Genomic DNA, 23154 nt, shown 5'->3' with positions numbered 1-23154 from the left:
CTTGAATATATCCAATGAACTGGCATCAACAACTCTCTGCGATAGGGAATTCCACAGGTTAACAACTCTGAGTGAACTTTATCCTCATCTCAGTCCTAAATGGCTCAGCGTTTATCCTTAGACTATGTCCCCTGGCTCTGGACTTCCCCAATATCGGCAACATTCTTTCTGCATCTAACCTGTCCAGTCCTGTCAGAATTTTATATGTTTCTGTGAGATCCCCTCTCATCCTTCTAAACCCCAGTGAATACAGGCCCAGTTGATCCAGTCTCTCCTCATATGTCAGTCTTGCGATGTCAGGAATCAGTCTGGTGAACCTCCGCTGCACTCCCTCAATAGCAAGAACGTCTTTCCTTAGATTAGGAGATCAGAACTGAACACAATATTCCAGGTGTGGCCTCACGAAGGCCCTGTACAACTGCAGTAAGACCTTCCTGCTCCTATACTCAAATCCCCTTGCTATGAAGGCCAACATACCATTTGCCTTGTTCACCGCCTGATAATCCTGAATGCCAACTTTCAATGATTGATGTACCATGACACCAAGGTCTCGCTGCACCTCCTCTTTTCCTAATCTGCCGCCATTCAGATAATATTCTGCCTTCGTGTTTTTGCCACCAAAGTGGATAACCTCACATTTATGCACATTATACTGCATCTGCCAGGCGTTTGCCCACTCACCTAACCTGTCCAAGTCACCCTGCAGCCTTTTAGCATCCTCCTCACAGCTCACACTGCCACCCAGTTTAGTGTCATCTGCAAACTTGGAGATATTACACTCAATTTCCTCATTCAAACCATTAATGTATATTGTAAATAGCTGGGGTCCCAGCACTGAGCTCTGCGATACCCCACTAGTCACTGCCTGCCATTCTGAAAAGGACCCGTTTATCCCGACTCTCTGCTTCCTGTCTGCCAACCAGTTCTCTATCCACATCAGTACATTACCCCCAATTCCATGTGCTTTAATTCTGCACACCAATCTCTTGTGTGGCACCTTCTCAAAAGTCTTTTGAAAGTCCAAATACACCACATCCACTGGTTCTCCCTTGTCCATTCTACCAGTTACATCCTCAAAAAATTCTCGAAGATTGATCAAGCAGGATTTCCCTTTCATAAATCCATGCTGATTTGGGCCGATCCCATCACTGCTTTCCAAATGTGCTGCTATTTCATCTTTAATAATTGAATCCAACATTTTCCCCACTACTGATGTCAGGCTAACCGGTCTATAATTACTCGTTTTCTCTCTCCCTCCTTTCTTAAAAAGTGGTGTTACATTGGCTACCTCCAGTCCACAGGAACTGATCCAGAATCGATAGACTGTTGGAAAATGATCACCAATGAATCCACTAATTCTCGGGCTACTTCCTTAAGTACTCTGGGATGCAGTCGATCATGCCCCGGGAATTTATCAGCCTTCAATCCCATCATTTTCCCGAACACCATTTCCCACCTAATAAGGATTTCCTTCAGTTCCTCCTTCACACTAGACCCTCGGTCCCCTAATATTTCCGGAAGATTATTTGCGTCTTCCTTCGTGAAGACAGAACCAAAGTAGTTGTTTAACTGGCCCGCCATTTCTTTGTTCCCCATTATAAATTCACCTGAATCTGACTGCAAGGGACCTACGTTTGTTTTCACTAATCTTTTTCTCTTCACATATCTATAGAAGCTTTTGCAGTCAGTTTTTATGTTCCCTGCAAGCTTCTTCTCATACTCTATTCTTTCTCTCAGATGTTGCCTGACCTGCTGAGATTTCCAGCAGTTTGTTATTATTTCAGATTTCAGCATCTGCAGTATTTTGCTTTTGTATTAAGAAAGAAAAACTTGCATTGATGTAGTGCCTTTTATGTCCACCAAATGTCTCAAACGCTTTACAGCCAATGAAGTACTTTTGGAGTGTTGTCACTGTTGTAATGTGGGAAACGCAGCAGCCAATTTGAACACAGCAAGCTCCCATAAACAGCAATGTGATAAATGTCCGGATACCCTGTCCGTGTTATATTGGAAGATCGGGATATGTTATGGAGGTCGGGGCCATAAAAGGAGCAGTGTGCAGCCCAGGGAGCAGCGTGGAGGCATGCAGCTTCAGGGAATAGCGCAAGCTGTGAAGGCAGCAAAGAGTGACGTCATCAAGGTCCAGGTTGATGATTGGACCATGGGTCGGTGTAGCAGGAGCAGCGAGGTCGGGGCGAAGGAGCGGTGAGAGACTGTGGAGGGACATGATTGGGGCCCAGAAGAGGTGTGAGTTCGGGACCAGGGGCCCAGAGTCAGCACGGGCCAGCCCACACTGTGATATGTGTATGCACTAGATCCATGCAGCAGAGCTGGTCTCCAGTCGACCTGGTTAATCCTCGCCACTGGACCAAGACCTAGCTCTGTCAAGCCCATGTGGTGGCTTCTGTGCAACGGCCACCACCTTAAAAAAAATCCACGCACAGGCATCTTCCTCCCTTCAGGATGTAGTTCAGGACCTGGAATATTAGGTCCTTTATTGAAACACCTGTGAACTCATCCTATTTTGGCGTGGAAGCAAGTCATCCTAGTTTTGAGGGACTGCCTATGATGATGATTTCCCCCTCCTAATTAAAACCTTTGTCCTCTGCTAAATTCTAAATTTCTCCCAGTCCTCAGGTTTGCTGCTTTTTCTGGCTAATTTATATGGCTCTTCTTTGGATTTAACACTATCCCTAATTTCCCTTGTTCGCCACGGTTGAGCCACCTTTCCCATTTTATTTTTACCCACGACAAGGATGTACAATTGTTTAAGTTCATCCATGTGATCTTTAAATGTCTGCCATTGCCTATCCACCATCAACCCTTTAAATATCATTCGCCAGTCTATCCTGGACAATTCATGTCTCATACCATCGAAGGTACCTTTCTTTAAGTTCAGGACCCTAGTCTTTGAATTAACTGTGTCACTCTCCATCTTAATGAAGAATTCTGCCATATTAATGTCACTCTTCCCCAAGGGGCCTCGCACAACAAGATTGCTAATTAATCCTCTCTCATTACACAACACCCAGTCGAGGATGGCCAGCTCTCGAGTTGGTTCCTTGGCATATTGGTCGAGAAAACCATCCTTATACACTCCAGGCAATCCTCCTCCACTGTATTGCTACCAGTTTGGTTAGCCCAATCTATATGTAGATTAAAGTCACCCATGATAACTGCTGTACCTTTATTGCACGCATCCCTAATTTCCTGTTTGATGCCATACCCAACCTCCCTACTACTGTTTGGTGGTCTGTACACAAGTCCCACTAGCATTTTCTGCCCTTTGCTGTTCTGCAGCTCTACCCATACAGATTCCACATCATCCAAGCTAATGTCCTTCTTACTATTGCGTTAATCTCCTTTTTAACCAGCAACACTACCCCACCTCCTTTTCCTTTCTATCTATCCTTCCTGAATATTGAATACCCCTGGATGTTGCGTTACCAGCTTTGGTCACCTTGGAGCCATGTCTCCGTAATCCCAATTGCATCATATCCGTTAACAGCTATCTGCGCCTTAGTATGAATGCTCCTCACATTGAGACAGTCTTCAGGCTTGTTTTTTTTAACACTCTTTATTCTTTTCAAATTATGTTGTAATGTGGCCCGTTTTGATTTTTGCCTTTGGTTTCTCTGCCCTCCAATTTTCCTTATCTCCTTTCCACCTTTTGCTTCTGCCCCCATTTTACTTCCTTTTGTTTCCCTACATAGATTCCCATCCCCCTGCTGTATTAGTTTAAACCCTCCCCAACAGCACGAGCAAACACTCCCCCTAGGACAGTTCCGGTCCTGCCCAGGTGCAGACCGGTTGTATTGGTCCCACCCCCCCCTCCCCCACCCCAGAACCGGTTCCAATGTCCCAGGAATTTGAATCCCTCCCTCTGGCACCATTCCTCAAGAAACCTATTCATCTTAACTATCCTGCTATTTCTACTCTGACTATCATGTGGCCCTGGTAACAATCCTGAGATTACTACCTTTGAGGTCCTACTTTTTAATTTAACTCCTAGCTCCCTAAATTCAGCTTGTTGGACCTCATCTCATTTTTTACCTATATCGTTGGTACCTCATTATCCTATTCATATCCCTTTCGAGATTATTTGCATCTTCCTCACAACTTGGTTTCCCACCTATCTTTGTATCATCAGCAAATCTGACTGTGTTACACTTGGTCCCTTCATCCAAGTCATTAATATAAATTGTAAATAGTTGAGGTCCCAGCACTGATCCCTGCAGCACCCCACTAGTTACAGTTTGCCAACCAGAAAACGACCCATTTATACCGACTCTCTGTTTTCTGTTACTTAGCCAATCCTCTATCCATTCTGATATATTACCCCCAACCCCGTGAGCTCTTAGCTTGTGCAGTAACCTTTTGTGTGGCACCTTATCGAATGCTTTCTGGAAATGCAAATATACAAGTTCAACTGGTATTCCTTTATGCACTCTGCTCATTACATCGCCAAGCAACTCCAGCAAATTTATCAACCATGATTTCCCTTTCATAAAACCATGCTGACTCTGCTGGACTGCAACATGATTTTTGAAATGTCCTGCTACTAATTCCTTAATGATGCATTCCAGTATTTTCCCAATGACCGATGGTAGGCTAACTGGTCTGTGGTTTCCTGCTCTCTGCCTCCCTCCTTACTTGAATAGGGGTGTTACATTTGCAGTTTTCCAGTCTGCTGGGACCTCTCCAGAATTCATGGAATTTTGGAAGCTTACAACCAGTACATCCACTATCTCTGAAGACCTTAGGATGCATGCCATCAGGTCCGGGGGATTTGTCCACCTTTAGTCTCATTTGTTTGCTGAGTACTTTATCTCTAGTGATAGTGACTGTTTTAAGTCCCCCCTCACCCCACCCTCACCACCACAATAGCTCCTTGATTATCAACTGTTGGGATTTTTTAATGTCCTCTACCGTGAAGAACAAGACAAAATATTTGTTCAAAATCTCTGCCATTTCCGTGTTTCCCGTTATTAATTCTTCAGTCTCATTCTCTAAGGGACCAACGTTTACTTTAGCTACTCATTTCCTTTTTATATACCTGCAGATGCTCCTACTGTCTGTTTTTATATTTCTTGCTAGTTTGTTCTCATGCTATCTTTTCTGTCTTTATCATTTTTTTGTCGTCCTTTGCTGGTTTCTAAAAAATTCCCAATCTTCTGGCCTTCCATTGTCCTTCACAACATTATATCAGACAGGAGGGGATTGGTGTCAGTGACTGTGGGTTTGGTTTATATCAGACAGAAGAGGATTGGTGACATGGAATCATAGCAGTTTACAACACAGAACGAGGCCATTAGACCTATCATGTCTGTGTGGCCGAAAAAGAGCTATCCAGCCTAATCACACTTTCCAGCTCTTGGTCCGTAGCCCTGTAGGTTAATGCACTTCCAGTGCACATCCAAGTACTTTTGTAAACGCGATGAGGGTTTCTGCCCCTACTATTCTTTCAGGCAGTAAGTTCCAGATTCCCACCTCCCTCTGGAGGTTAGGCTCGAACTGTGTAAAACACTAGTTAGGACACAGCAGGAGTACTCACACAGTTCTGGTCTTTGCATCACCCTGTTGTGCCAGCCCAGGCTCACCCTATTGGGCCAGCACAGGCTCATCCTATTGGGTCAGCCCGGGCTCAACCTATTGGGCCAGCCCGGGTTCAGCCTATTGGGCCAGCACAGAAGACCCAGTAGAGAAAATTAGCAGCTCATTGAATTTATTCTCACTCTGCGCACAGCAGGTGCAGAACTGAACCCAACTTGTAAGCTGGAAATGCATCGTCGCAGTCACACTGGGGAGATGCTGTTCACCTGCTCTGAGTGTGGGAAGGGATTCACTCATTCATCCGACCTGCTGAGACACCAGCGAGTTCTCAAGTGACTGCAGGGATTGGATTCTTCTGTTATTGCTGCTGTTAATCACATCCTAACTCAATTGTGTTCATTCTATCAGTTGGGGATTGTTTCTGCTGATGTTAATAACCCCTATAACTGGGCTGGAGTTTAATATTTTGCAATTTCAATTAACAGAGTGTGTTAATATTTGATGACTCCAAAATAAGATGAGACTAATTGACATCCTGTTACCGACTGCTCCATTTTGGGCCTTTTCTCCTTTCTAACTCTGGATTATTTTAGTTCTTATACCTTCGGTTACTCTCAGGGGCAAGTCCCAATTTCCCATACCTTCCAGAGTTGATCTCCTAGCCTTGGTCTCCAGGGAAGGTGTTGGTAAGACGCCCAGGATCACGAAACATAAAACCCAGTCTGTTAATCACCTTCGGATACTGGACTTAGTGTGTGCCCCACAGCATCTCTCTCACCTTCGATGTGTGAATGGAGCATCACGCCTGCAAACCTGGTTTCAATTTGTATTTGAATCCACTCAGCAAACATATTTTTTTAAAAGACGCACATGTAAACCAATCACACCAAATAATTGGCAAAGATTTAGAGTCAACAGGATGAAGTAGTAAACACATCACAGGCCAATAAACCAATTCTATATTCACAGGAGAAAGTCTGTTATCTAACTCCTCGAATGTCAGTTGGTGAGATGAGCGACTGAATCACTTTCCATGTACAACACCATCCATTCCCACTGTCCCCACATTTACAGTGTTGAGTCAGGTGGGTGCACGGGTCTCACAGACTGAACGATTGGTTGAAGGTGTATCCACACACACAACATGTGTCCTGTTTCTCCCCGCTGTGATTGGTGTTTTTACAAAGGCTGATGAGAAGGTGATCCTGATCAATCCGGGAATCTGTCAAATCTTGAGGCGATGTTTGGATTGAGTTTCCCAGCTGCAGATCCTCCCCTTCTAATACCCGGCAAATAATGCCATCCTCGCCGGCCGTCCGGACACGCCATGGCGTACCATCTTGCCGTCCGGAGGAGGCGGGGGTCCCCGATGGAGGGCACTCTACGCAGGGGTCCTCCCACTATTCATCGGGGACTTGGCCTGGAGGGTGGTGCACGGAGCAGTGCCGTGCAACAAATTTTTAAGCCGGTTCACGGACTCCCAGGCCGCCTGCAATTTCTGCGGTCTGGAGGAGTCCGTGTTCCATGTTTTTATTGAATGCACGAGGTTGCAGCCCCTGTTCCACTATTTGAAGGGGCTGCTCCTGAAATTCTGGCTGCACTTCAGTCCCACTCTCCTGATCTTTGGGCACCCTGTGCGGAGGGGAGCGGGTAGGTCCGAAGGCCTCCTCGTAGGACTGCTCCTGGGCACGGCCAAGGGTGCCATCAGCCGGTCCAGGCAGCGGGCGGTCGAGGGGGTCGTTCAACCTGACTGCCTGCCTCTCTTCCGCTCTTACATCCGGTCCAGGGTGTCCTTGGAGATGGAGCACGCGGTGTCCACCGGTACGCTCGCGGCCTTCCGCGAGAGGTGGGCACCGGAGGGACTGGAGTGCATCATCACGCCCGGCAACCAAATTTTAATTTGATTTTACGTTTTAAAGTTAATTTGTTTTAATTGCCGGTGCTTTTAGTGTCCCCTTCCCTTTTATAGGGGGCACTGGGGAAAAATTGTGATTTTAGTGCCAAAAAAAAACACAAAAAAAAAAGGGGGGGAAAAAAAGGGCCTTGTAAATGTCTGGAGTGTCACCCAGGTCGGGTGGCACCGTTTAATGTCTTTATGTTTTGCAGGTAAACTCAAAAGAGTTACCCGGCAAATAAATGGTGCTTACAAACATTGTTACTTTAAATACAGGATAGAGATACAGAACAGACAATTCTAGATCCGACACAACATTCTGTCCCCCCGGGGGGGGGCCTGTCACCGGGAGATAGCCCCGCAGCTGCCCCCCGCCCGGGGAAAGGCCGGAGGCCCACAGCGGGTGTGTGTGAGGCGGATAATGCGGAGTGTTGTCTCTCGGGCGGGACGGCGGGGCCTGGGCCCGCACTCGGTGTGTGTGAAGCCCGCGGCCCCCCGGGTTTTATTAACCCGCTCCCTCCCTCCGCCCATCTCACAGCCGCCCAACCGCGCATGCTCAGCTCACGCTGCACGGGTGATTGACGGCGGCTCCGGTCCAATAGGATGAGCAGGGGGCGGGGCTGGAGGACCGAGCGGGCGGGGCTGGAGGACCGAGCGGGCGGTTGGTCCTCCAAGCAATCGGAGTGTGCGAGGGGCGGGGCTTGCGGTCACCATTCCCCCCCCCCCCCCCCCCCCCCGGATCTCCAGCACTGAGCATGCGCGGGCGGCGGCGGCAACAATTGGTGGAGCCCGGATGATGTGGGACACGAGACGGTGGGTTGTAGGCGCGGGGCAGGAATTGGAGCCGCGAGTGGGGCTGGTGAGTGACATAAACACCTGGTGTAGGGCCCAGGGCCCAATAACAGGCCAGAGGCTGAGCCCGGGGTTGTCCCGCCCGCCCGCGGGGACAGGGCCTCAGGCTCCCAGGGACACCCACACTCAATGCATTCTGGAAGCAGGAGAGAAATGGGAGGCATTCTAAACCAAATGGTCCAATTTAAAGGTGACCACAAATCTGTGAGGGGCAGGATCAGCTGATCAATCTGTTAAAGCATTAATAGCAGTATAGAGCACAACAACAAGCTCATTATGGTCAACCTTTATCAGTCACTAGTTAGACCTCAGATATTGAGGGTTGGGCTCAATTCTGGGCACCACACTTTGAAAAGTTCATCAATAATAACATAGAAAATAGGTGCAGGAGTAGGCCATTCGGCCCTTCGAGCCTGCACCACCATTCAATAAGATCAGGGATGATCATCACCTCAGTACCCCTTTCCTGCTTTCTCTCCATACCCCTTGATCCCTTTAGCCGTAAGGGCCATATCTATCTCCCTCTTGAATATATCTAATGAACTGGCATCAACAACTCTCTGCGACAGGGAATTCCACAGGATAACAACTCTCTGAGTGAAGAAGTTTCTCCTCATCCCTGTCCTAAATGGCCTACCCCCTTATCCTTAGACTGTATCCCCTGGTTCTGGACGTCCCCAACATCAAGAACGTTCTTCCCGCATCTAACCTGTCCTGTCCCGTCAGAATCTTATACGTTTTTATGAGATCCCCTCTCATCCTTCTAAACTCCAGTGAATACAGGCCCAGTTGATCCAGTCTCTCCTCATATGTCAGTCCAGCCATCCCTGAAATCAGTCTGGTGGACCTTCGCTGTACTTCCTCAATAGCAAGAATGTCCTTACTCAGATTAGGAGACCAAAACTGAACACAATATTTCAGGTGAGACCTCACCAAAGCCCTGTACAATTGCAGTAAGACCTCCCTGCTCCTATACTCAAATCCCCTAGCTATGAAGGCCAACATACCATTTGCTTTCTTTACTGCCTGCTGTACCTGCATGCCAACTTTCAATGACTGATGAACCATGACACCCAGGTCCCATTGCACTTCCCCTTTTCCTAATCTGCCTCCATTCAGATGATAATCTGCCTTTGTGTTTTTGCCACCAAAGTGAATAACCTCACATTTATCCACATTATACTGCATCTGCCATGCATTTGCCCACTCACCTAACCTGTCCAAATCACCCTGCAGCCTCTTAGCATCCTCCTCACAGCTCACACCACCACCCAGTTTAGTGTCATCTGAAAACATGGAGATATTACACTCAATTCCTTCATCCAAAAAATGTATGTATATTGTAAAGAGCTGGGGTCCCAGCACTGAGCCCTGCGGCACTCCACTAGTCACTGGCTCCCATTCCGAAAAGGACCCGTTTATCCCGACTCTCTGCTTCCTGTCTGCCAACCAATTCTCTATCCCCGTCAGTACATTACCCCCAATACCATGTGCTTTGATTTTGCACATCAATCTCTTATGTGGGACTTTGTCAAAGGCCTTTTAAAAGTCCAAATACATCACATCCACTGGTTCTCTCTTGTCCACTCTACTCGTTACATCCTCAAAAAATTACAGAAGATTTGTCAAGCATGATTTCCCTTTCATAAATCCATGCTGACTTGGACCGAACCTGTCACTGCTTTCCAAATGCGCTGCCATTTCATCTTTAACAATTGATTCCAACATTTTCCCCACTACTGATGTCAGTCAACCAGTCTATAATTACCTGTTTTCTCTCTCCCTCCTTTTTTAAAAAGTGGTGTTACATTAGCTACCCTCCAGTCCATAGGAACTGATCCAGAGTCGATAGACTGTTGGAAAATAATTACCAATACGTCCACTATTTCTAGGGCCACTTCCTTAAGTACTCTGGGATGCAGACAATCAGACCCCGGGGATTTATCGGCCTTCAATCCCATCAATTTCCCCAACACAATTTCCCGCCTAATAAGGATATCCTTCAGTTCCTCCTCCTCACTAGACCCTTGGTCCCCTAGTACATCCGGAAGGTTATTTTTGTCTTCCTTTGTGAAGACAGAACCAAAGTATTTGTTCAGTTGGTCTGCCATTTCTTTGTTCCCCATTATAAATTCACCTGAGTCCGACTGCAAGGGACCTACGTTTGTCTTCACTAATCTTTTTCTCTTCACATATCTATAGAAGCTTTTGCAGTCAATTTTTATGTTCCCGGCAAGTTTCCTCTCGTACTCTATTGTCCCACTCCTAATTAAACCCTTTGTCCTCCTCTGCTGAATTCTAAATTTCTCCCAGTCCTCAGGTTTGCTGCTTTTTCTGGCCAATTTATATGTCTCTTCCTTGGATCTAATACTATCCATAATTTCCCTTGTTAGCCAAGGTTGAGCCTCCTTCCCTGTTTTATTTTTACTCCAGACAGGGATGTACAACCGTTGAAGTTCATCCATGTATCTATAACTGTTTGCCATTGCCTATCCACCGTCAACCCTTTAAGTATCATTTGCCAGTCTATTCTAGCCAATTCACGCCTCATGCCGTCGAAGTTAGCTTTCCTTAAGTTCAGGACCCTAGTTTCTGAATTAACTGTGTCACTCTCCATCTTAATAAAGAATTTTACCATATTATGGTCACTCTTCCCCAAGAGGCCTCGCACAACAAGATTGCTAATTAGTCCCTTCTCATTACAAATCACCCAGTCTAGGATGGCCAGCTCTCGAGTTGGTTCCTTGACATATTGGTCAAGAAAACTATCCCTAGTACACTCCAGGAAATCCTCCTCCACCACATTGCTACCAGTTTGGTTAGCCCAATCTATATCTAAATTAAAGTCACCCATGATAACTGCTGTATCTTAATTGCACACATCCCTTATTTCTTGTTTGATGCTGTCGCCAACCTCACTACTTATAGTTCGTGGCCTGTACACAACTCCCACCAGCGTTTTGTGCCCTTTGGTATTCCGTAGCTCCACCCATACCGATTCCACATCATCCAAGCTAATGTCCTTCCTTACTATTGCATTAATTTCCTCTTTAACCAACAACGCCACCCTGCCTCCTTTTCCTTTCTGTCTATCCTTCCTAAATGTTGAATAATCCTGGATGTTGAGTTCCCAGCCTTGGTCACCCTGGAGCCATGTCTCTGTGAAGCCAATTACATCATATCCATTAACTGCTATCTGCACAGTTAATTCGTCCACCTTATTTCGAATACTCCTCGCATTGAGGCACAGAGCCTTCAGGCTTGTCTTTTTAACACACATTGCCCCTTTAGAATTTTGCTGAATGTGACCCTTTTGTTTTTTGCCTTGGATTTCTCTGCCCTCCACTTTTACTATTCTTACTATTCTCCTTTCTATCTTTTGCCTCTGTCTCCCTTTTATTTTCCTCTGTCTCCCTGCATAGGTTCCCATCCCCCTGCCATATTAGTTTAACTCCTTCCCAACAGCACTAGCAAACACTCCCCCGAGGACATTGGTTCCGGTCCTGCCAGGTACAGACTGTCCGGTTTGTACTGGTCCCACCTCCCCCCAGAACTGGTTCCAATGTCCCAGAAATTTGAATCCCTCCCTTCACTCATCAAGCCATGTATTCATCTAAGCTATCCTGCAATTTCTACTCTGACTAGCACGTGGCACTGGTAGCAATCCTGAGATTACTACTTTTGAGGTCCTACTTTTTAATTTAGCTCCTAGCTCCCTAAATTTGTCTCGTAGGACCTCATCCCGTTTTTTACCTATATCGTTGGTACCTATATGCACCACGACAACTGGCTGTTCACCCTCCCTTTTCAGAATGTCCTGCACCCGCTCCGAGACATCCTTGACCCTTGCACCAGGGAGGCAACATACCATCCTGGAGTCTCGGTTGCGGCTGCAGAAACGCCTATCTATTCCCCTTACAATTGAATCCCCTATCACTATCGCTCTCCCACTCTTTTTCCTGCGCTCCTGTGCAACAGAGCCAGCCACAGTGCCGTGAACTTGCCTTCCCTTGATGAGTCATCCCCCTCAACAGCACCCAAAGTGGTGTATCTGTTTTGCAGGGGGATGACCGCATGGTACCCCTGCACTACCTTCCTTGCACTGCTCTTTCTGTTGGTTACCCGTTCCCGAGCTGGCTGTATACCCTTTACCTGCGGTGTGACCAACTCGCTAAACGTGCTATTCACGTCATTCTCAGCATCGTGGATGCTCCAGAGTTCATCCACCCGCAGCTCCAGTGCCGCAATGCGGTCCATCAGGAGCTGCAGGCAGATGCACTTCCCGCACGAGTAGTCATCAGGGACACCGGAAGTGTCCGAGTTCCCACATAGTACAGGAGGAGCATAACACGTGTCCGAGCTCTCCTGCCATGATTTAACCCTTAGATTAACTTAATTGAGCAACAACAATGTTAAAAGGTTACTTACTGATAAAGAAAGAAAAAGAAAAACTTCTTGCCAATCACCAGCCAATCACTTACCCCCTCGGCTGTGACATCACCTTTCGATTTCTTTCTACTTTTTTGCCTCCCTGTAGCTGCACAAGCTCCGCCTCCCCACGCACCTCCCGAGCCTCTGGCTGACGCACCACGAACTCCCGACGACTCACGGACGCTGGACCTTTTTATAGGCCTCCCCACGCACCTCCCGAGCCTCTGGCTGACGCACCACGAACTCCCGACGACTCACGGACGCTGGACCTTTTTATAGGCCTCCCCACGCACCTCCCGAGCCTCTGGCTGACGCACCACGAACTCCCGACGACTCACGGATGCTGGGCCTTTTTATAGCCTCTCCTTGCACCTCCTGAGCCTCTGGCTGACGCACCACGAACTCCCGACGACTCACGGAGGCTGGGCCTTTTTATAGGCCTCTCCACGCAATAATTTTCAAAACGATAAGTGCTTCGGAGGATGTTGCATGGACTGGAGAATTTTAGCTATGAGGAAAGATTGGATAGGCTGGGTTTTTTTTTGGAAGGGAGGAGGTTGAGAGGGGAGACCTAATTGAGGTGTATTAAATTATGAGGGGCCTGGATAGAGTGGATAGGAAGGACCTATTCCCCTTAGCAGAGAGTCAACAAACAGGGGCCTAGATTTAAAGTGGTAGGAGGTTTAGAGGGGAAATCTCTTCACCCAGAGGGTGGTGGGGGTCTGGAACTCGCTGCCTGAAAGGGTGGTAGAGGCAGAAACCCTCATAGCATTTAAAACAAACTTGGCTATGCACTTGAAGTGCCGTGACCGACAAGGCCATGGACCAAGAGCTGAAAGTGGGATTAGGCTGGATAGCTCTTTGTCAGCCGGCACAGACACGATGGGCTGAATGGCCTCCTTCACTACTGTAAACTTCAGTGATTCCATGGTCCTGTACTTAGTGATGACGTTTGTAAATTATGAGAAATATAGAAGATTAAAGGATGATCTAATTGAGGTGTTTAAGATTAAAGATAGGGTGGATGGAGAGAAACGATTTCCTCTGGTGAGGGAGTCTACAACAAGGGTCACAACTTTAAAATCAGAGCCAGGCCGTTCAGGGTGATGTCAGGAAGCACTTCCTTACACAAATGGTGATTGGCTGTTTCTCTTTGTTGGAGAGTCTGGAACTAGGGGTCACAGTCTCAGGATAACGGACGGCCATTTAGGACTGAGATGAGGAGAAATGTCTTCACTCAAAGGGTTGTAAATCTTTGGAATTCTCTGCCCCAAAGAGCTGTGGATGCTCAGTCGTTGAGTATATTCAGGGCTGAGATCGATAGATGTTTGTACAGTAAAGAAATCAAGGGATACGCGGATAGTGCGGGAAAGTGGAGCTGAGGTAGAAACATAGAAAGTAGGTGCAGGAGTCGCCATTCGGCCCTTTGAGTCTGCACCACCATTCAATATGATCATGGCTGATCATGCAACTTCAGTATCCCATTCCTGCTTTCTCTCCATAACCCTCAATCCCTTTAGCTGTAAGAGCCACATCTAACTCCCTTTTGAATATATCTAACGAACTGGCCTCAACAACTTTCTGTGGTGGAGAATTCCACAGGTTCACAATTCTCAGTGAAGAAGTTTCTCCTCATCTCGGTCCTATAGGCTTACCCCTTATCCTTAGACTGTGAACCCTGGTTCTGGACTTCCCCAACATCGGGAACATTCTTCCTGCATTTGACCTGTCCAGTCCCGTCAGAATTTTATATGTTTCTATGAGATCCCCCCTCATTCTTCGAAATTCCAGTGAATATAAGCCCAGTCAATCCAGTCTTTCTTCATATGTCAGTCCTGCCATCCCGTCAGCCATGATCTTATTGAATGGTGGAGCAGGCTCGAGGGGCTGTTTAACCCACTCCTGCTCCTATTTCTTATGCTCTTAAAGCCTAGTGGAAATCCGGAACTCTGTTCCCCATAAAATGGAGGCTGGGGGCCAATTGAAAATTCCAAAACTGAGATAGATAGATTTCCTTAGGCAAGGGTATTAATGGCGATGGAACCAAGGCAGGTAGACGGAGTTAAAATACTGATCTAATTGAATGGCGGAACAGGCTCAAAGGGCTGAATGGCCTATTCCTGTTCCTATGCTCCTAATAATAGCTGTCGACACTCACTGTCGAGGTTCACACACGGACATTGGGCACATGGGGGGTGTGTGTGTGTGTTACTGTGTTTTGGGCACTGGGGGGGATGTTGTTGCCGTGTTTTGGGTAGTGGGGTGGGTAAGGGGATTATCAATGATTGGGCTGTAGGATGGGGAAGGGAATTATCAATGATTGGGCTGTAGGGTGGGGAAGGGGATTATCAATGATTGGGCTGTAGGGTGGGGAAGGGGATTATCAATGACTGGGCTGCAGGGTGGGGAAGGGGATTATCAATGATTGGGCTGTAGGGTGGGGAAGGGGATTATCAATGATTGGGCTGTAGGGTGGCGAAGGGGATTATCAATGATTGGGCTGTAGGGTGGGGAAGGGGATTATCAATGACTGGGCTGCAGGGTGGGGAAGGGGATTATCAATGATTGGGCTGTAGGGTGGGGAAGGGGATTATCAATGATTGGGCTGTAGGGTGGCGAAGGGGATTATCAATGATTGGGCTGTAGGGTGGGGAAGGGGATTATCAATGACTGGGCTGCAGGGTGGGGAAGGGGATTATCAATGATTGGGCTGTAGGGTGGGGAAGGGGATTATCAATGATTGGGCTGTAGGGTGGGGAAGGGGATTATCAATGACTGGGCTGTAGGGTGGGGAAGGGGATTATCAATGATTGGGCTGCAGGGTGGGGAAGGGGATTATCAATGACTGGGCTGTAGGATGGAGAAGGAGAGAGAGGGGAACCAGTGAGTGTAGAACTGAACCCAGCCAGAGTCAGACATTAGTGAACCAGTTGGGTTTTTACGACAATCCGGCCGTTTTCATGGTCACTTTGTTCGAGTGCCGGCCCCACAAATTAGCAGATTCATTGTTCAATTTTCTAACCTGCCTCTTTGTGGGTTCTCTCTCTCACTCCCTTTTTCCTGTTTTAAATTAATTTTACAGGGTATTAGAAGGGGCGGATTTGCAGACGGGAAGCTCAGATCGCACACTGCATCAAGATCTGACAGTCACTCGATTCATCGGGACCTGAATATCATCGGCCTCTCAATATGGAAGCAAAAAGCACCGTAGACGGTGGGGAGAAAGTGTACACGTGTTGTGTGTGTGGACGTGGCTTCAGCCGAATCTCTGGCGTATCAAGGCACAAGCGCAATCACACTGGGGAGAGGCCGTTCACCTGCTCCGAGTGTGGGAAGGGATTTACTCAGTCATCCGACCTTCTGAATCACCAGCGAGTTCACACTGGGGAGAGACCGTTCACCTGCTCCGTGTGTGGGAAGGGATTCACTTCGTCATCTAGCCTGCTGAATCATCAGCGAGTTCACTCTGATGAGAGACCTTTTAAATGCCCGGACTGTGGGAAGAGCTATAAAAGTTCTGGGGAACTGAGCTGCCATCAACGTGTTCACAGTGGGGAGAGACCGTTCAGGTGCTCTCACTGCGGGACTGGGTTCAGTCGATCATCTGAACTCACTGTACACCAGCGTACTCACACTGGGGAGAGGCCGTTCACCTGCTCCGTGTGTGGGAAAAGATTCACTCAGTCAAGCAACCTTCTGATACACCAACGAGTTCACACTGGGGAGAGACCTTTTAAATGCCCGGACTGCAGGAAATGCTATAAAAGTTCCGGGGAACTGAGCTGCCATCAACATGTTCACAGTGGGGAGAGACCGTTCACCTGCTCAGTGTGTGGGAAAAGATTCACTCAGTCATCCGACTTTCTGAGACACCAACGAGTTCACACTGGGGAGAGGCCATTCACCTGCTCCGTGTGTGGGAAGGGATTCACTCAGTCATGCAACCTGCTGACACACCAGCGAGTTCACACTGGGGAGAGGCCGTTCACCTGCTCTGAGTGTGGGAAGGGATTTACTCGTTCATCCAGCCTGCTGGCACAACAGCGAATTCACAAGTGACTGCAGGGGATGGATTCTGCTGTTTTTGCTGCTCTTAATTACAAGCAGGACTGAACCATGTTCATTCTGACAGGATCGTACAGCGGGAACAGAACCTCAGCCTGGACACAATTCTTCAGGGCCACACTAAGAGGGGGAAACGGCACTTTGGTTTTCCTCGTCTCTCTGCACTGACCACAAAGTCACCGTGCGGGTTAATCTTGAGGTGTGTAAGAAATGAGTCACAGCCGCTCTCTTCCATGGTTCAGAGCTCCTGGGCACGGAACAGAAGGCTCCTTTAGAAATGAACCCCAGTACTTGTTTGCTGTTTTAAATGGCCGTATTAACCCGCGTCGCTACTTTCAGTGATTTGTGTATCTGTACCCCTCGATCCCTTTGCTCCTCTGCCCCATTTCGACTCCTATTTTCCAAATAGAATGTGGCCTCCTTATTCTTCCTACCAAAACACACCACCTCTCACTGATCTGTACTGAAATTCATTTCCCAATTACACACGCATTCTGAAACTTATTAATGTCTTGCATTTTGTCACAGTCTTCCTCAGTATTAAATCTACTTTCCAATTTGTGTCATCTAAAAATGTGGAAATTGTACTTCTGATTCCCGAGTCCAAATCCTTTATGTAAATGGTGAACAACAATGTTCCCAGCACCGATCTCTGTGGAACGCCAGTGCCCACCTATTGCCAGAACTGTGCTCTCAGCACCGATCCCTGTGGAACACCACCTCCCACCTATTGCCAGAACAGTGGTCCCAGCACCGATCCCTGTGGAACACTACCTCCCACCTATTGCCAGAACAGTGGTCCCAGCACCGATCCCTGTGGAACACCACCTCCCACCTATTGCCAGAACAGTGGTCCCAGCACCGATCCCTGTGGAACACCATCTCCCGCCTATTGCCAGTCTCCGAGTAGCTACTCTTAATCCCTACTCTGTTTCCTGTTTTGTAACCAGCTTGCTATCCACAACAGTATGTGAGATCTACAAGATGACCAAGTCAGGCCGTGTGGAGTGAAGGGCCAGGCAGCAGAATGGATGGAAAGATGGCTGCAAAACAGAAATCATTTGTTGAAGTTGAGGGCAGTTTGTTGCCATATTTCCATCCATTCTGTTACCTGACCTTTGACTCCACACGACCTGACCATGGTCATTTTGTAAGAGGGTACATACTGCAGACACAGTGCACCAGAGGTGGAGGGGGTGGATATTGAGTCCTGTGGCAGGGGCGCTGATTTCTCAGTCAGTTTTGTGGCAGCGCTCGTGGCGTTTTTCACCACGTTCCAATTTTTAAAATAAAAATCTTATTGCCAGTTTATTAAAGCCATTAAAAGCCTCTCTGATAGGGGTCACAATAAAATGAGGCCTCATAGCTTTCCATCAGAGTTAGAATCCCAGTTAGAAAGCATTTAGTGACTGAGCCAGACTGGGCCGGGTCTAAGGTGTGAGTTAGTGATGGAAAAGTGGCGGCCAGCGTACTTGGCCCCGGGCACTCGGGTTTCTGTGACATTGATTGATGAATTTTGTTCATTGCTCAGTCTCAGTCGCAATGGTGGGTCATCTTACTGTCCAGCGGAGGCTGGGGTCCCCAATGGAGGGCTCTCTATGCAGGGGTCATTCCCTGCACCATTGGGGATCTGGGGTGGAGAGTGTTGCACGGAGCAGTCGTGTACAACAGTTTTTATTATTATTAATAACTTTTATTTATAGGGCGGCTCTAACATAGTAAAACAGCCCAAGGAGCTTCACAGCAGTGTAACAAGACACAACAGATACATTTGACACTGAGCCATAAAAGAAATTAAGGCAGATGACCAAAAGCTTTGTTAAAGAGATAGGTCTTAAGGAGCATCTTAAAGAAGGAAAGAAAGGCAGAGAGGCGGAGAGGTTTAGGGAGGGAGTTCCAGAGCTTAGGGCCCAAACAGCTGAAGGCACGGCCACCAATGGTTGAGCAGTTACAATGAGGGATGTTCAAGAGGGCAGAATTTGAGGAGTGCAGAGGTCTTGTGGGGTTGTGAGGCTGAAAAAGACAGGGAGGGGCAAGGCCATGGAGCGATTTGTAAACAAGGATGAGAATTTTGAAATCAAGGCCTTGTTTAACCGGGAGCCAGTGTAGGTCAGAAAGCACAGGGGTGGTGGGTGATCGTGACTTGGTGCGAGTTAGGACATGGGCTGCTGAGTTTTGGCTGACCTCAAGTTTACGTAGTGTAGAATGTGGGAGGCCAGCCAAGAGTGAGTTGGAGTAGTCAAGTCTAGAAGTAACAAAGGCAAGAATGAGGGTTTCAGCAACAAGAGAGCCGTTCTTAACACCCTTCCAGATTCCAAGGCTGGGTTTGTTTTTTGCAGCCTAGAAGAGTCCATGGCCCATGTATATATTCAATGTGAGAGGTTGCAGTCCTTGTATAGTTACCTGAAGGGCGTGCTCCTCAATTTTTGGTTCCCCTCCCTTTCCTCCCCTGAAGGTGCTGACTCTGGCTGGGTTCAGTTCTACACTCACTGGTTCCCTTCCCCTGAAGGTGCTGACTCTGGCTGGGTTCAGTTCGACACTCACTGGTTCCCCTCCCCTGAAGGTGCTGACTCTGGCTGGGTTCAGTTCTACACTCACTGGTTCCCCTCCCCTGAAGGTGCTGACTCTGGCTGGGTTCAGTTCGACACTCACTGGTTCCCCTCCCCTGAAGGTGCTGACTCTGGCTGGGTTCAGTTCTACACTCACTGGTTCCCCTCCCCTGAAGGTGCTGACTCTGGCTGGGTTCAGTCCCACACTCACTGATTCCCCACTTTTTGTGAAGTGCACCTGGCACTTTATTAAACACACACAGCAGAAGCACATTAATGTGATGGGAGATCACTGACACACAAGCAGCCAGTAGTGTGGAGACTCCTGAGAATCCGGTCCCTTTACAGCCAGTATTTACAGGAGCTGGGACACGGGAAGAGTCCCATTAAAATCACTGATACATTTGTTAACTAAAAATAGTAATTTCTCCTCCATTTACAGACACTCCCTGACCAGTCCCCATTTCTCCTCCATTTACAGACGCTCCCTGACCAGTCCCCATTTCTCCTCCATTTACAGACGCTCCCTGACTCGATGGGGATTTCCCGGCATTTGCTGGTTGTCTCGGGGTTTGTGTCTGAAACTGGCGGGTAGTTGTGGGGAGGCGGATAATGCGGAGTTTGTCTCTCGGGCCTGGGCCCGCACTCGGTGTGTGGAAACCCCCCCCAGGGGTTAGGAAGAGCGGGGCGGGGCCGGAGCTAGTCGTCAGATGGTCCTCCAACCAATCAGTGTGAGGGGCAGGGCTTGTGCCACTCAGTGGGCGGGGCTGAGCCCGGATCTCCCTCATTGGCTGAAACACTGCATCATTTTTAAAGTTGATTTATCTTGAGAAAACGGGATCTTTCTGTTGTGGCTTTAAACAGATGAAATGCTGTGGTGCGGAGCAAACATTCCAACATTTGTTTGTGAAATGTATTCATTCAGGACAGCCAGCAGGGTTTCAGGAAATGCAGGGGATGTTGTGTAGATGGATTGTCAAAAGGTGTTTGATAAGGTGCCGGACAGGAGGCTTGTTGATCAAATTAAGGCTCAGAGTATTAAAGGGAGTGGGACAGCTGGATAGGAAGTTGGATTTAGGGCAGAAAACAGAGTAGCGGTTAATGGAGGTTCTTCATAGAAAGTAGGTGCAGGAGTAGGCCATTCAGCCCTTTGAGCCTGCACCACCATTCAATATGATCATGGCTGATGATGCAACTTCAGTACCCCATTCCTGCTTTCTCTCCATATCCCTCCATCCCTTTAGCTGTAAGGGCCACATCTAACTGCCTTTTTAATGTATCTAACGAATTGGTCTCAACAACTTTCTGTGGTAGAGAATTCCACAGGTTCACAATTCTCAGTGAAGAAGTTTCTCCTCATCTCGGTGCTAAATGGCTTACCCCTTATCCTTAGACTGTGAACCCTGGTTCTGGACTTCCCCAACATCGGGAACATTCTTCCTGCATCGAACCTGTCCAATCCCGTCAGAATTGGAGGGCGTAAACAGTGGAGTCTCCCAGGGTCAGTGTTGGGACCATTGCTCTGCTCGATGTAGAGAAATGATCTGGGCTTAGGTATATGGGGCATATGATCAAAATCTCCAGTTAATGCCAAAAAGGACCCATGGCCAACTGAAGCGGACTTTAAGTGCCTTCATTGTCAATACACAGGTTAGTAATTGGAGCGGGTAAATGTGAAATGAAATTTAATGCAGAGAAATGTGCTGCGATAGATTTTGGGAGGAAGAAAAAAAGAGAGGAAATGTACATTAAATGGTAAAACTTTCAATGGAGTAGAGGAGCAGAGAGATTTAGGGTTGTAAGATTCTAGCTAATTCCTTGTCTTATTAAGGATCGAGAGTCTAGTGTTAGAACACAAGAAATAGGAGCAGGAGTAGGCCATCTGGCCCCTCGAGTCCGCTCTGCCATTCAATAAGATCATGGCTGATCTGATCCTGGCCTCAACTCCACTTCCCTGCCTGCTCCCCATAACCCTTCACTCCCTTATCTTTCAAAACTCTGTCTATCTCCACCTTAAATATATTCAATTATTATTAGCAACTTTAACATAAGAAATATAATTTGAGCAGATCCTCTGTGCTCTACCACATCAGAGTAAAGATGCAAGTCCTGCGTGTCCACAGTAACTGACACCAGGTCAGCCCGCTGGATGCCCTGAGCTTGATCTCCGGTGTCTCCAGTCCCGACTGCCCCCTTACATCAGTCTCCCCTCACTCATACCCTGCACTGATCCACCTCTGGCACCGGACTCTTCTTTGCCTTCCCAGCTGGGTTTTGGCAGGAAGCGAGGAAAAGACAGCTGGAACTTCTCTCATTTGTGATTTACAAGGTCACTTTCCCTGGTTCCCAGCAGTTACTTTTCTTCAGTAATTTTCTCAATATCCCTAAACTCCCCTGCCTGCTGTTAGTTGTTATTTCTTATAGTTCCACAATTATAGGTATCAACATCACACATTATAATCGAATCTATTGTGTTACTCACTCTGGTTTGAGCTTACATTGTGGTTACTGACAGACAAACTCTCTTCTTTCCCCTGATCTGATTACAGATTGCAACAGTGGGTTCAGTGAATGGAATGTCTGATCAGTGTTGCCATGGTGACCTGTCTGCAGTGAATCGATTGTTTGAGTTTCTAACTCAGACTAAACTTTTCTTTCCCATGATGCACATTTAAGTTAAAGTCAATGTATTTTAGCCATTTTATGTTGATAAAGTGGTTAAACAGCACATGGGGTCCTAGATTTTATAAATAGGGGTGTGGAGTACAAAAGGGCAGAGGGCATGTAAACCTGCACAAATCATTGGTTAGGCTGCAGTTTGAATATTGTGTCAGGTTTTGGGGATCTTACACCAGGAAGGATGTCGAGGCCATGGAGAGAGTGCAGAGAGATTCACTGAGATGATACCAGGGAAGAGAGGCTTTAGTTATCAGGGGAGATTGGAGAAACTGGGGCTCTTTTCATTAGAACAAAGGGTAATTGGAGATCTGAGGGAGGTGTTCAAAGTTTGATCAGGTAAATGAGGATAAACTATTTCCACCAGTCGATGAGTCAGTAATTCGAGGGTATCAAATTCAAATCATCACCAAAAGGCTCAGACCACGGGAGGAACTATCGAGCACACTGTACAACAATGTTCGGGACACTCACTGTCCCTCCGGATCTGTGTCCGGGGAAGGAACTGATGGGTTTCTCTTATCTTTGGGTTAACTGATGTTCTCATCGAGGTGATGGATGTCTGTGGAGGGAATGGGGTATTCTGAGCACCTAGTGTCCGCCATAAACACTCTCCAGTCAGGTACAGCACGGGTTAGATAAAGCTCCCTCTACATTGTCCCATCAAACACTTCCAGGCAGGTACATGGACATGTTACCAATACCTTCTCTGGATACCAAGGCTAGGAGAGGCACTCTGGAAGGTATGGCGAGCTGCGGTTTGTCCATGAGAGTAACTGAAGGTATGAGAATTAAAATAATCGAGTAATGATCGGGTTCAGTCGTGGCTCAGCGGTAGCAGTTTTGTCTCTGAGTCAGTAGGTTGTGGGTTCAAGTCCACCTGTAGAGACTTGAGCACAAAATCTAGGCTGACATTCCAATGCAGTACTGAGGGAGTGCTGCCCTGTCAGTGTTCCCATCTTTCGGATGAATCGCTGAACCGAGGCCCCATCAGCCTTCAATCAATATCACTAAAACAGATTATCTGACCAGTATCACATTGCTGTTCGTGGGAGCTTGCTGTGTGCAAATTGTCTGCCGCATTTCCTACATTGCAACAGTGAATGCACTTCAAATGTACTTTGATGTTGTTGT

At 47.5% G+C, this 23154-nt stretch overlaps 1 protein-coding gene across 1 annotated transcript in view; it reads left to right on the top strand.

Annotated features, from left to right (window-relative positions):
• Nucleotides 1–23154, top strand: part of LOC139257437 (zinc finger protein 721-like) — an 81631-nt gene that overhangs the window by 5726 nt on the left and 52751 nt on the right. Inside the window, exon 3 of the mRNA XM_070874492.1 lies at nt 15991–16785. Coding sequence (XP_070730593.1) covers nt 15991–16785 — 795 coding nt within the window. The remainder of the gene's footprint in view (nt 1–15990; nt 16786–23154) is intronic.

The sequence above is a fragment of the Pristiophorus japonicus genome, unplaced genomic scaffold (assembly GCF_044704955.1).
Source record: "Pristiophorus japonicus isolate sPriJap1 unplaced genomic scaffold, sPriJap1.hap1 HAP1_SCAFFOLD_842, whole genome shotgun sequence".
NCBI lineage: Eukaryota > Metazoa > Chordata > Chondrichthyes > Pristiophoridae > Pristiophorus > Pristiophorus japonicus.
This window is presented reverse-complemented; position numbering and strand designations above follow the sequence as displayed.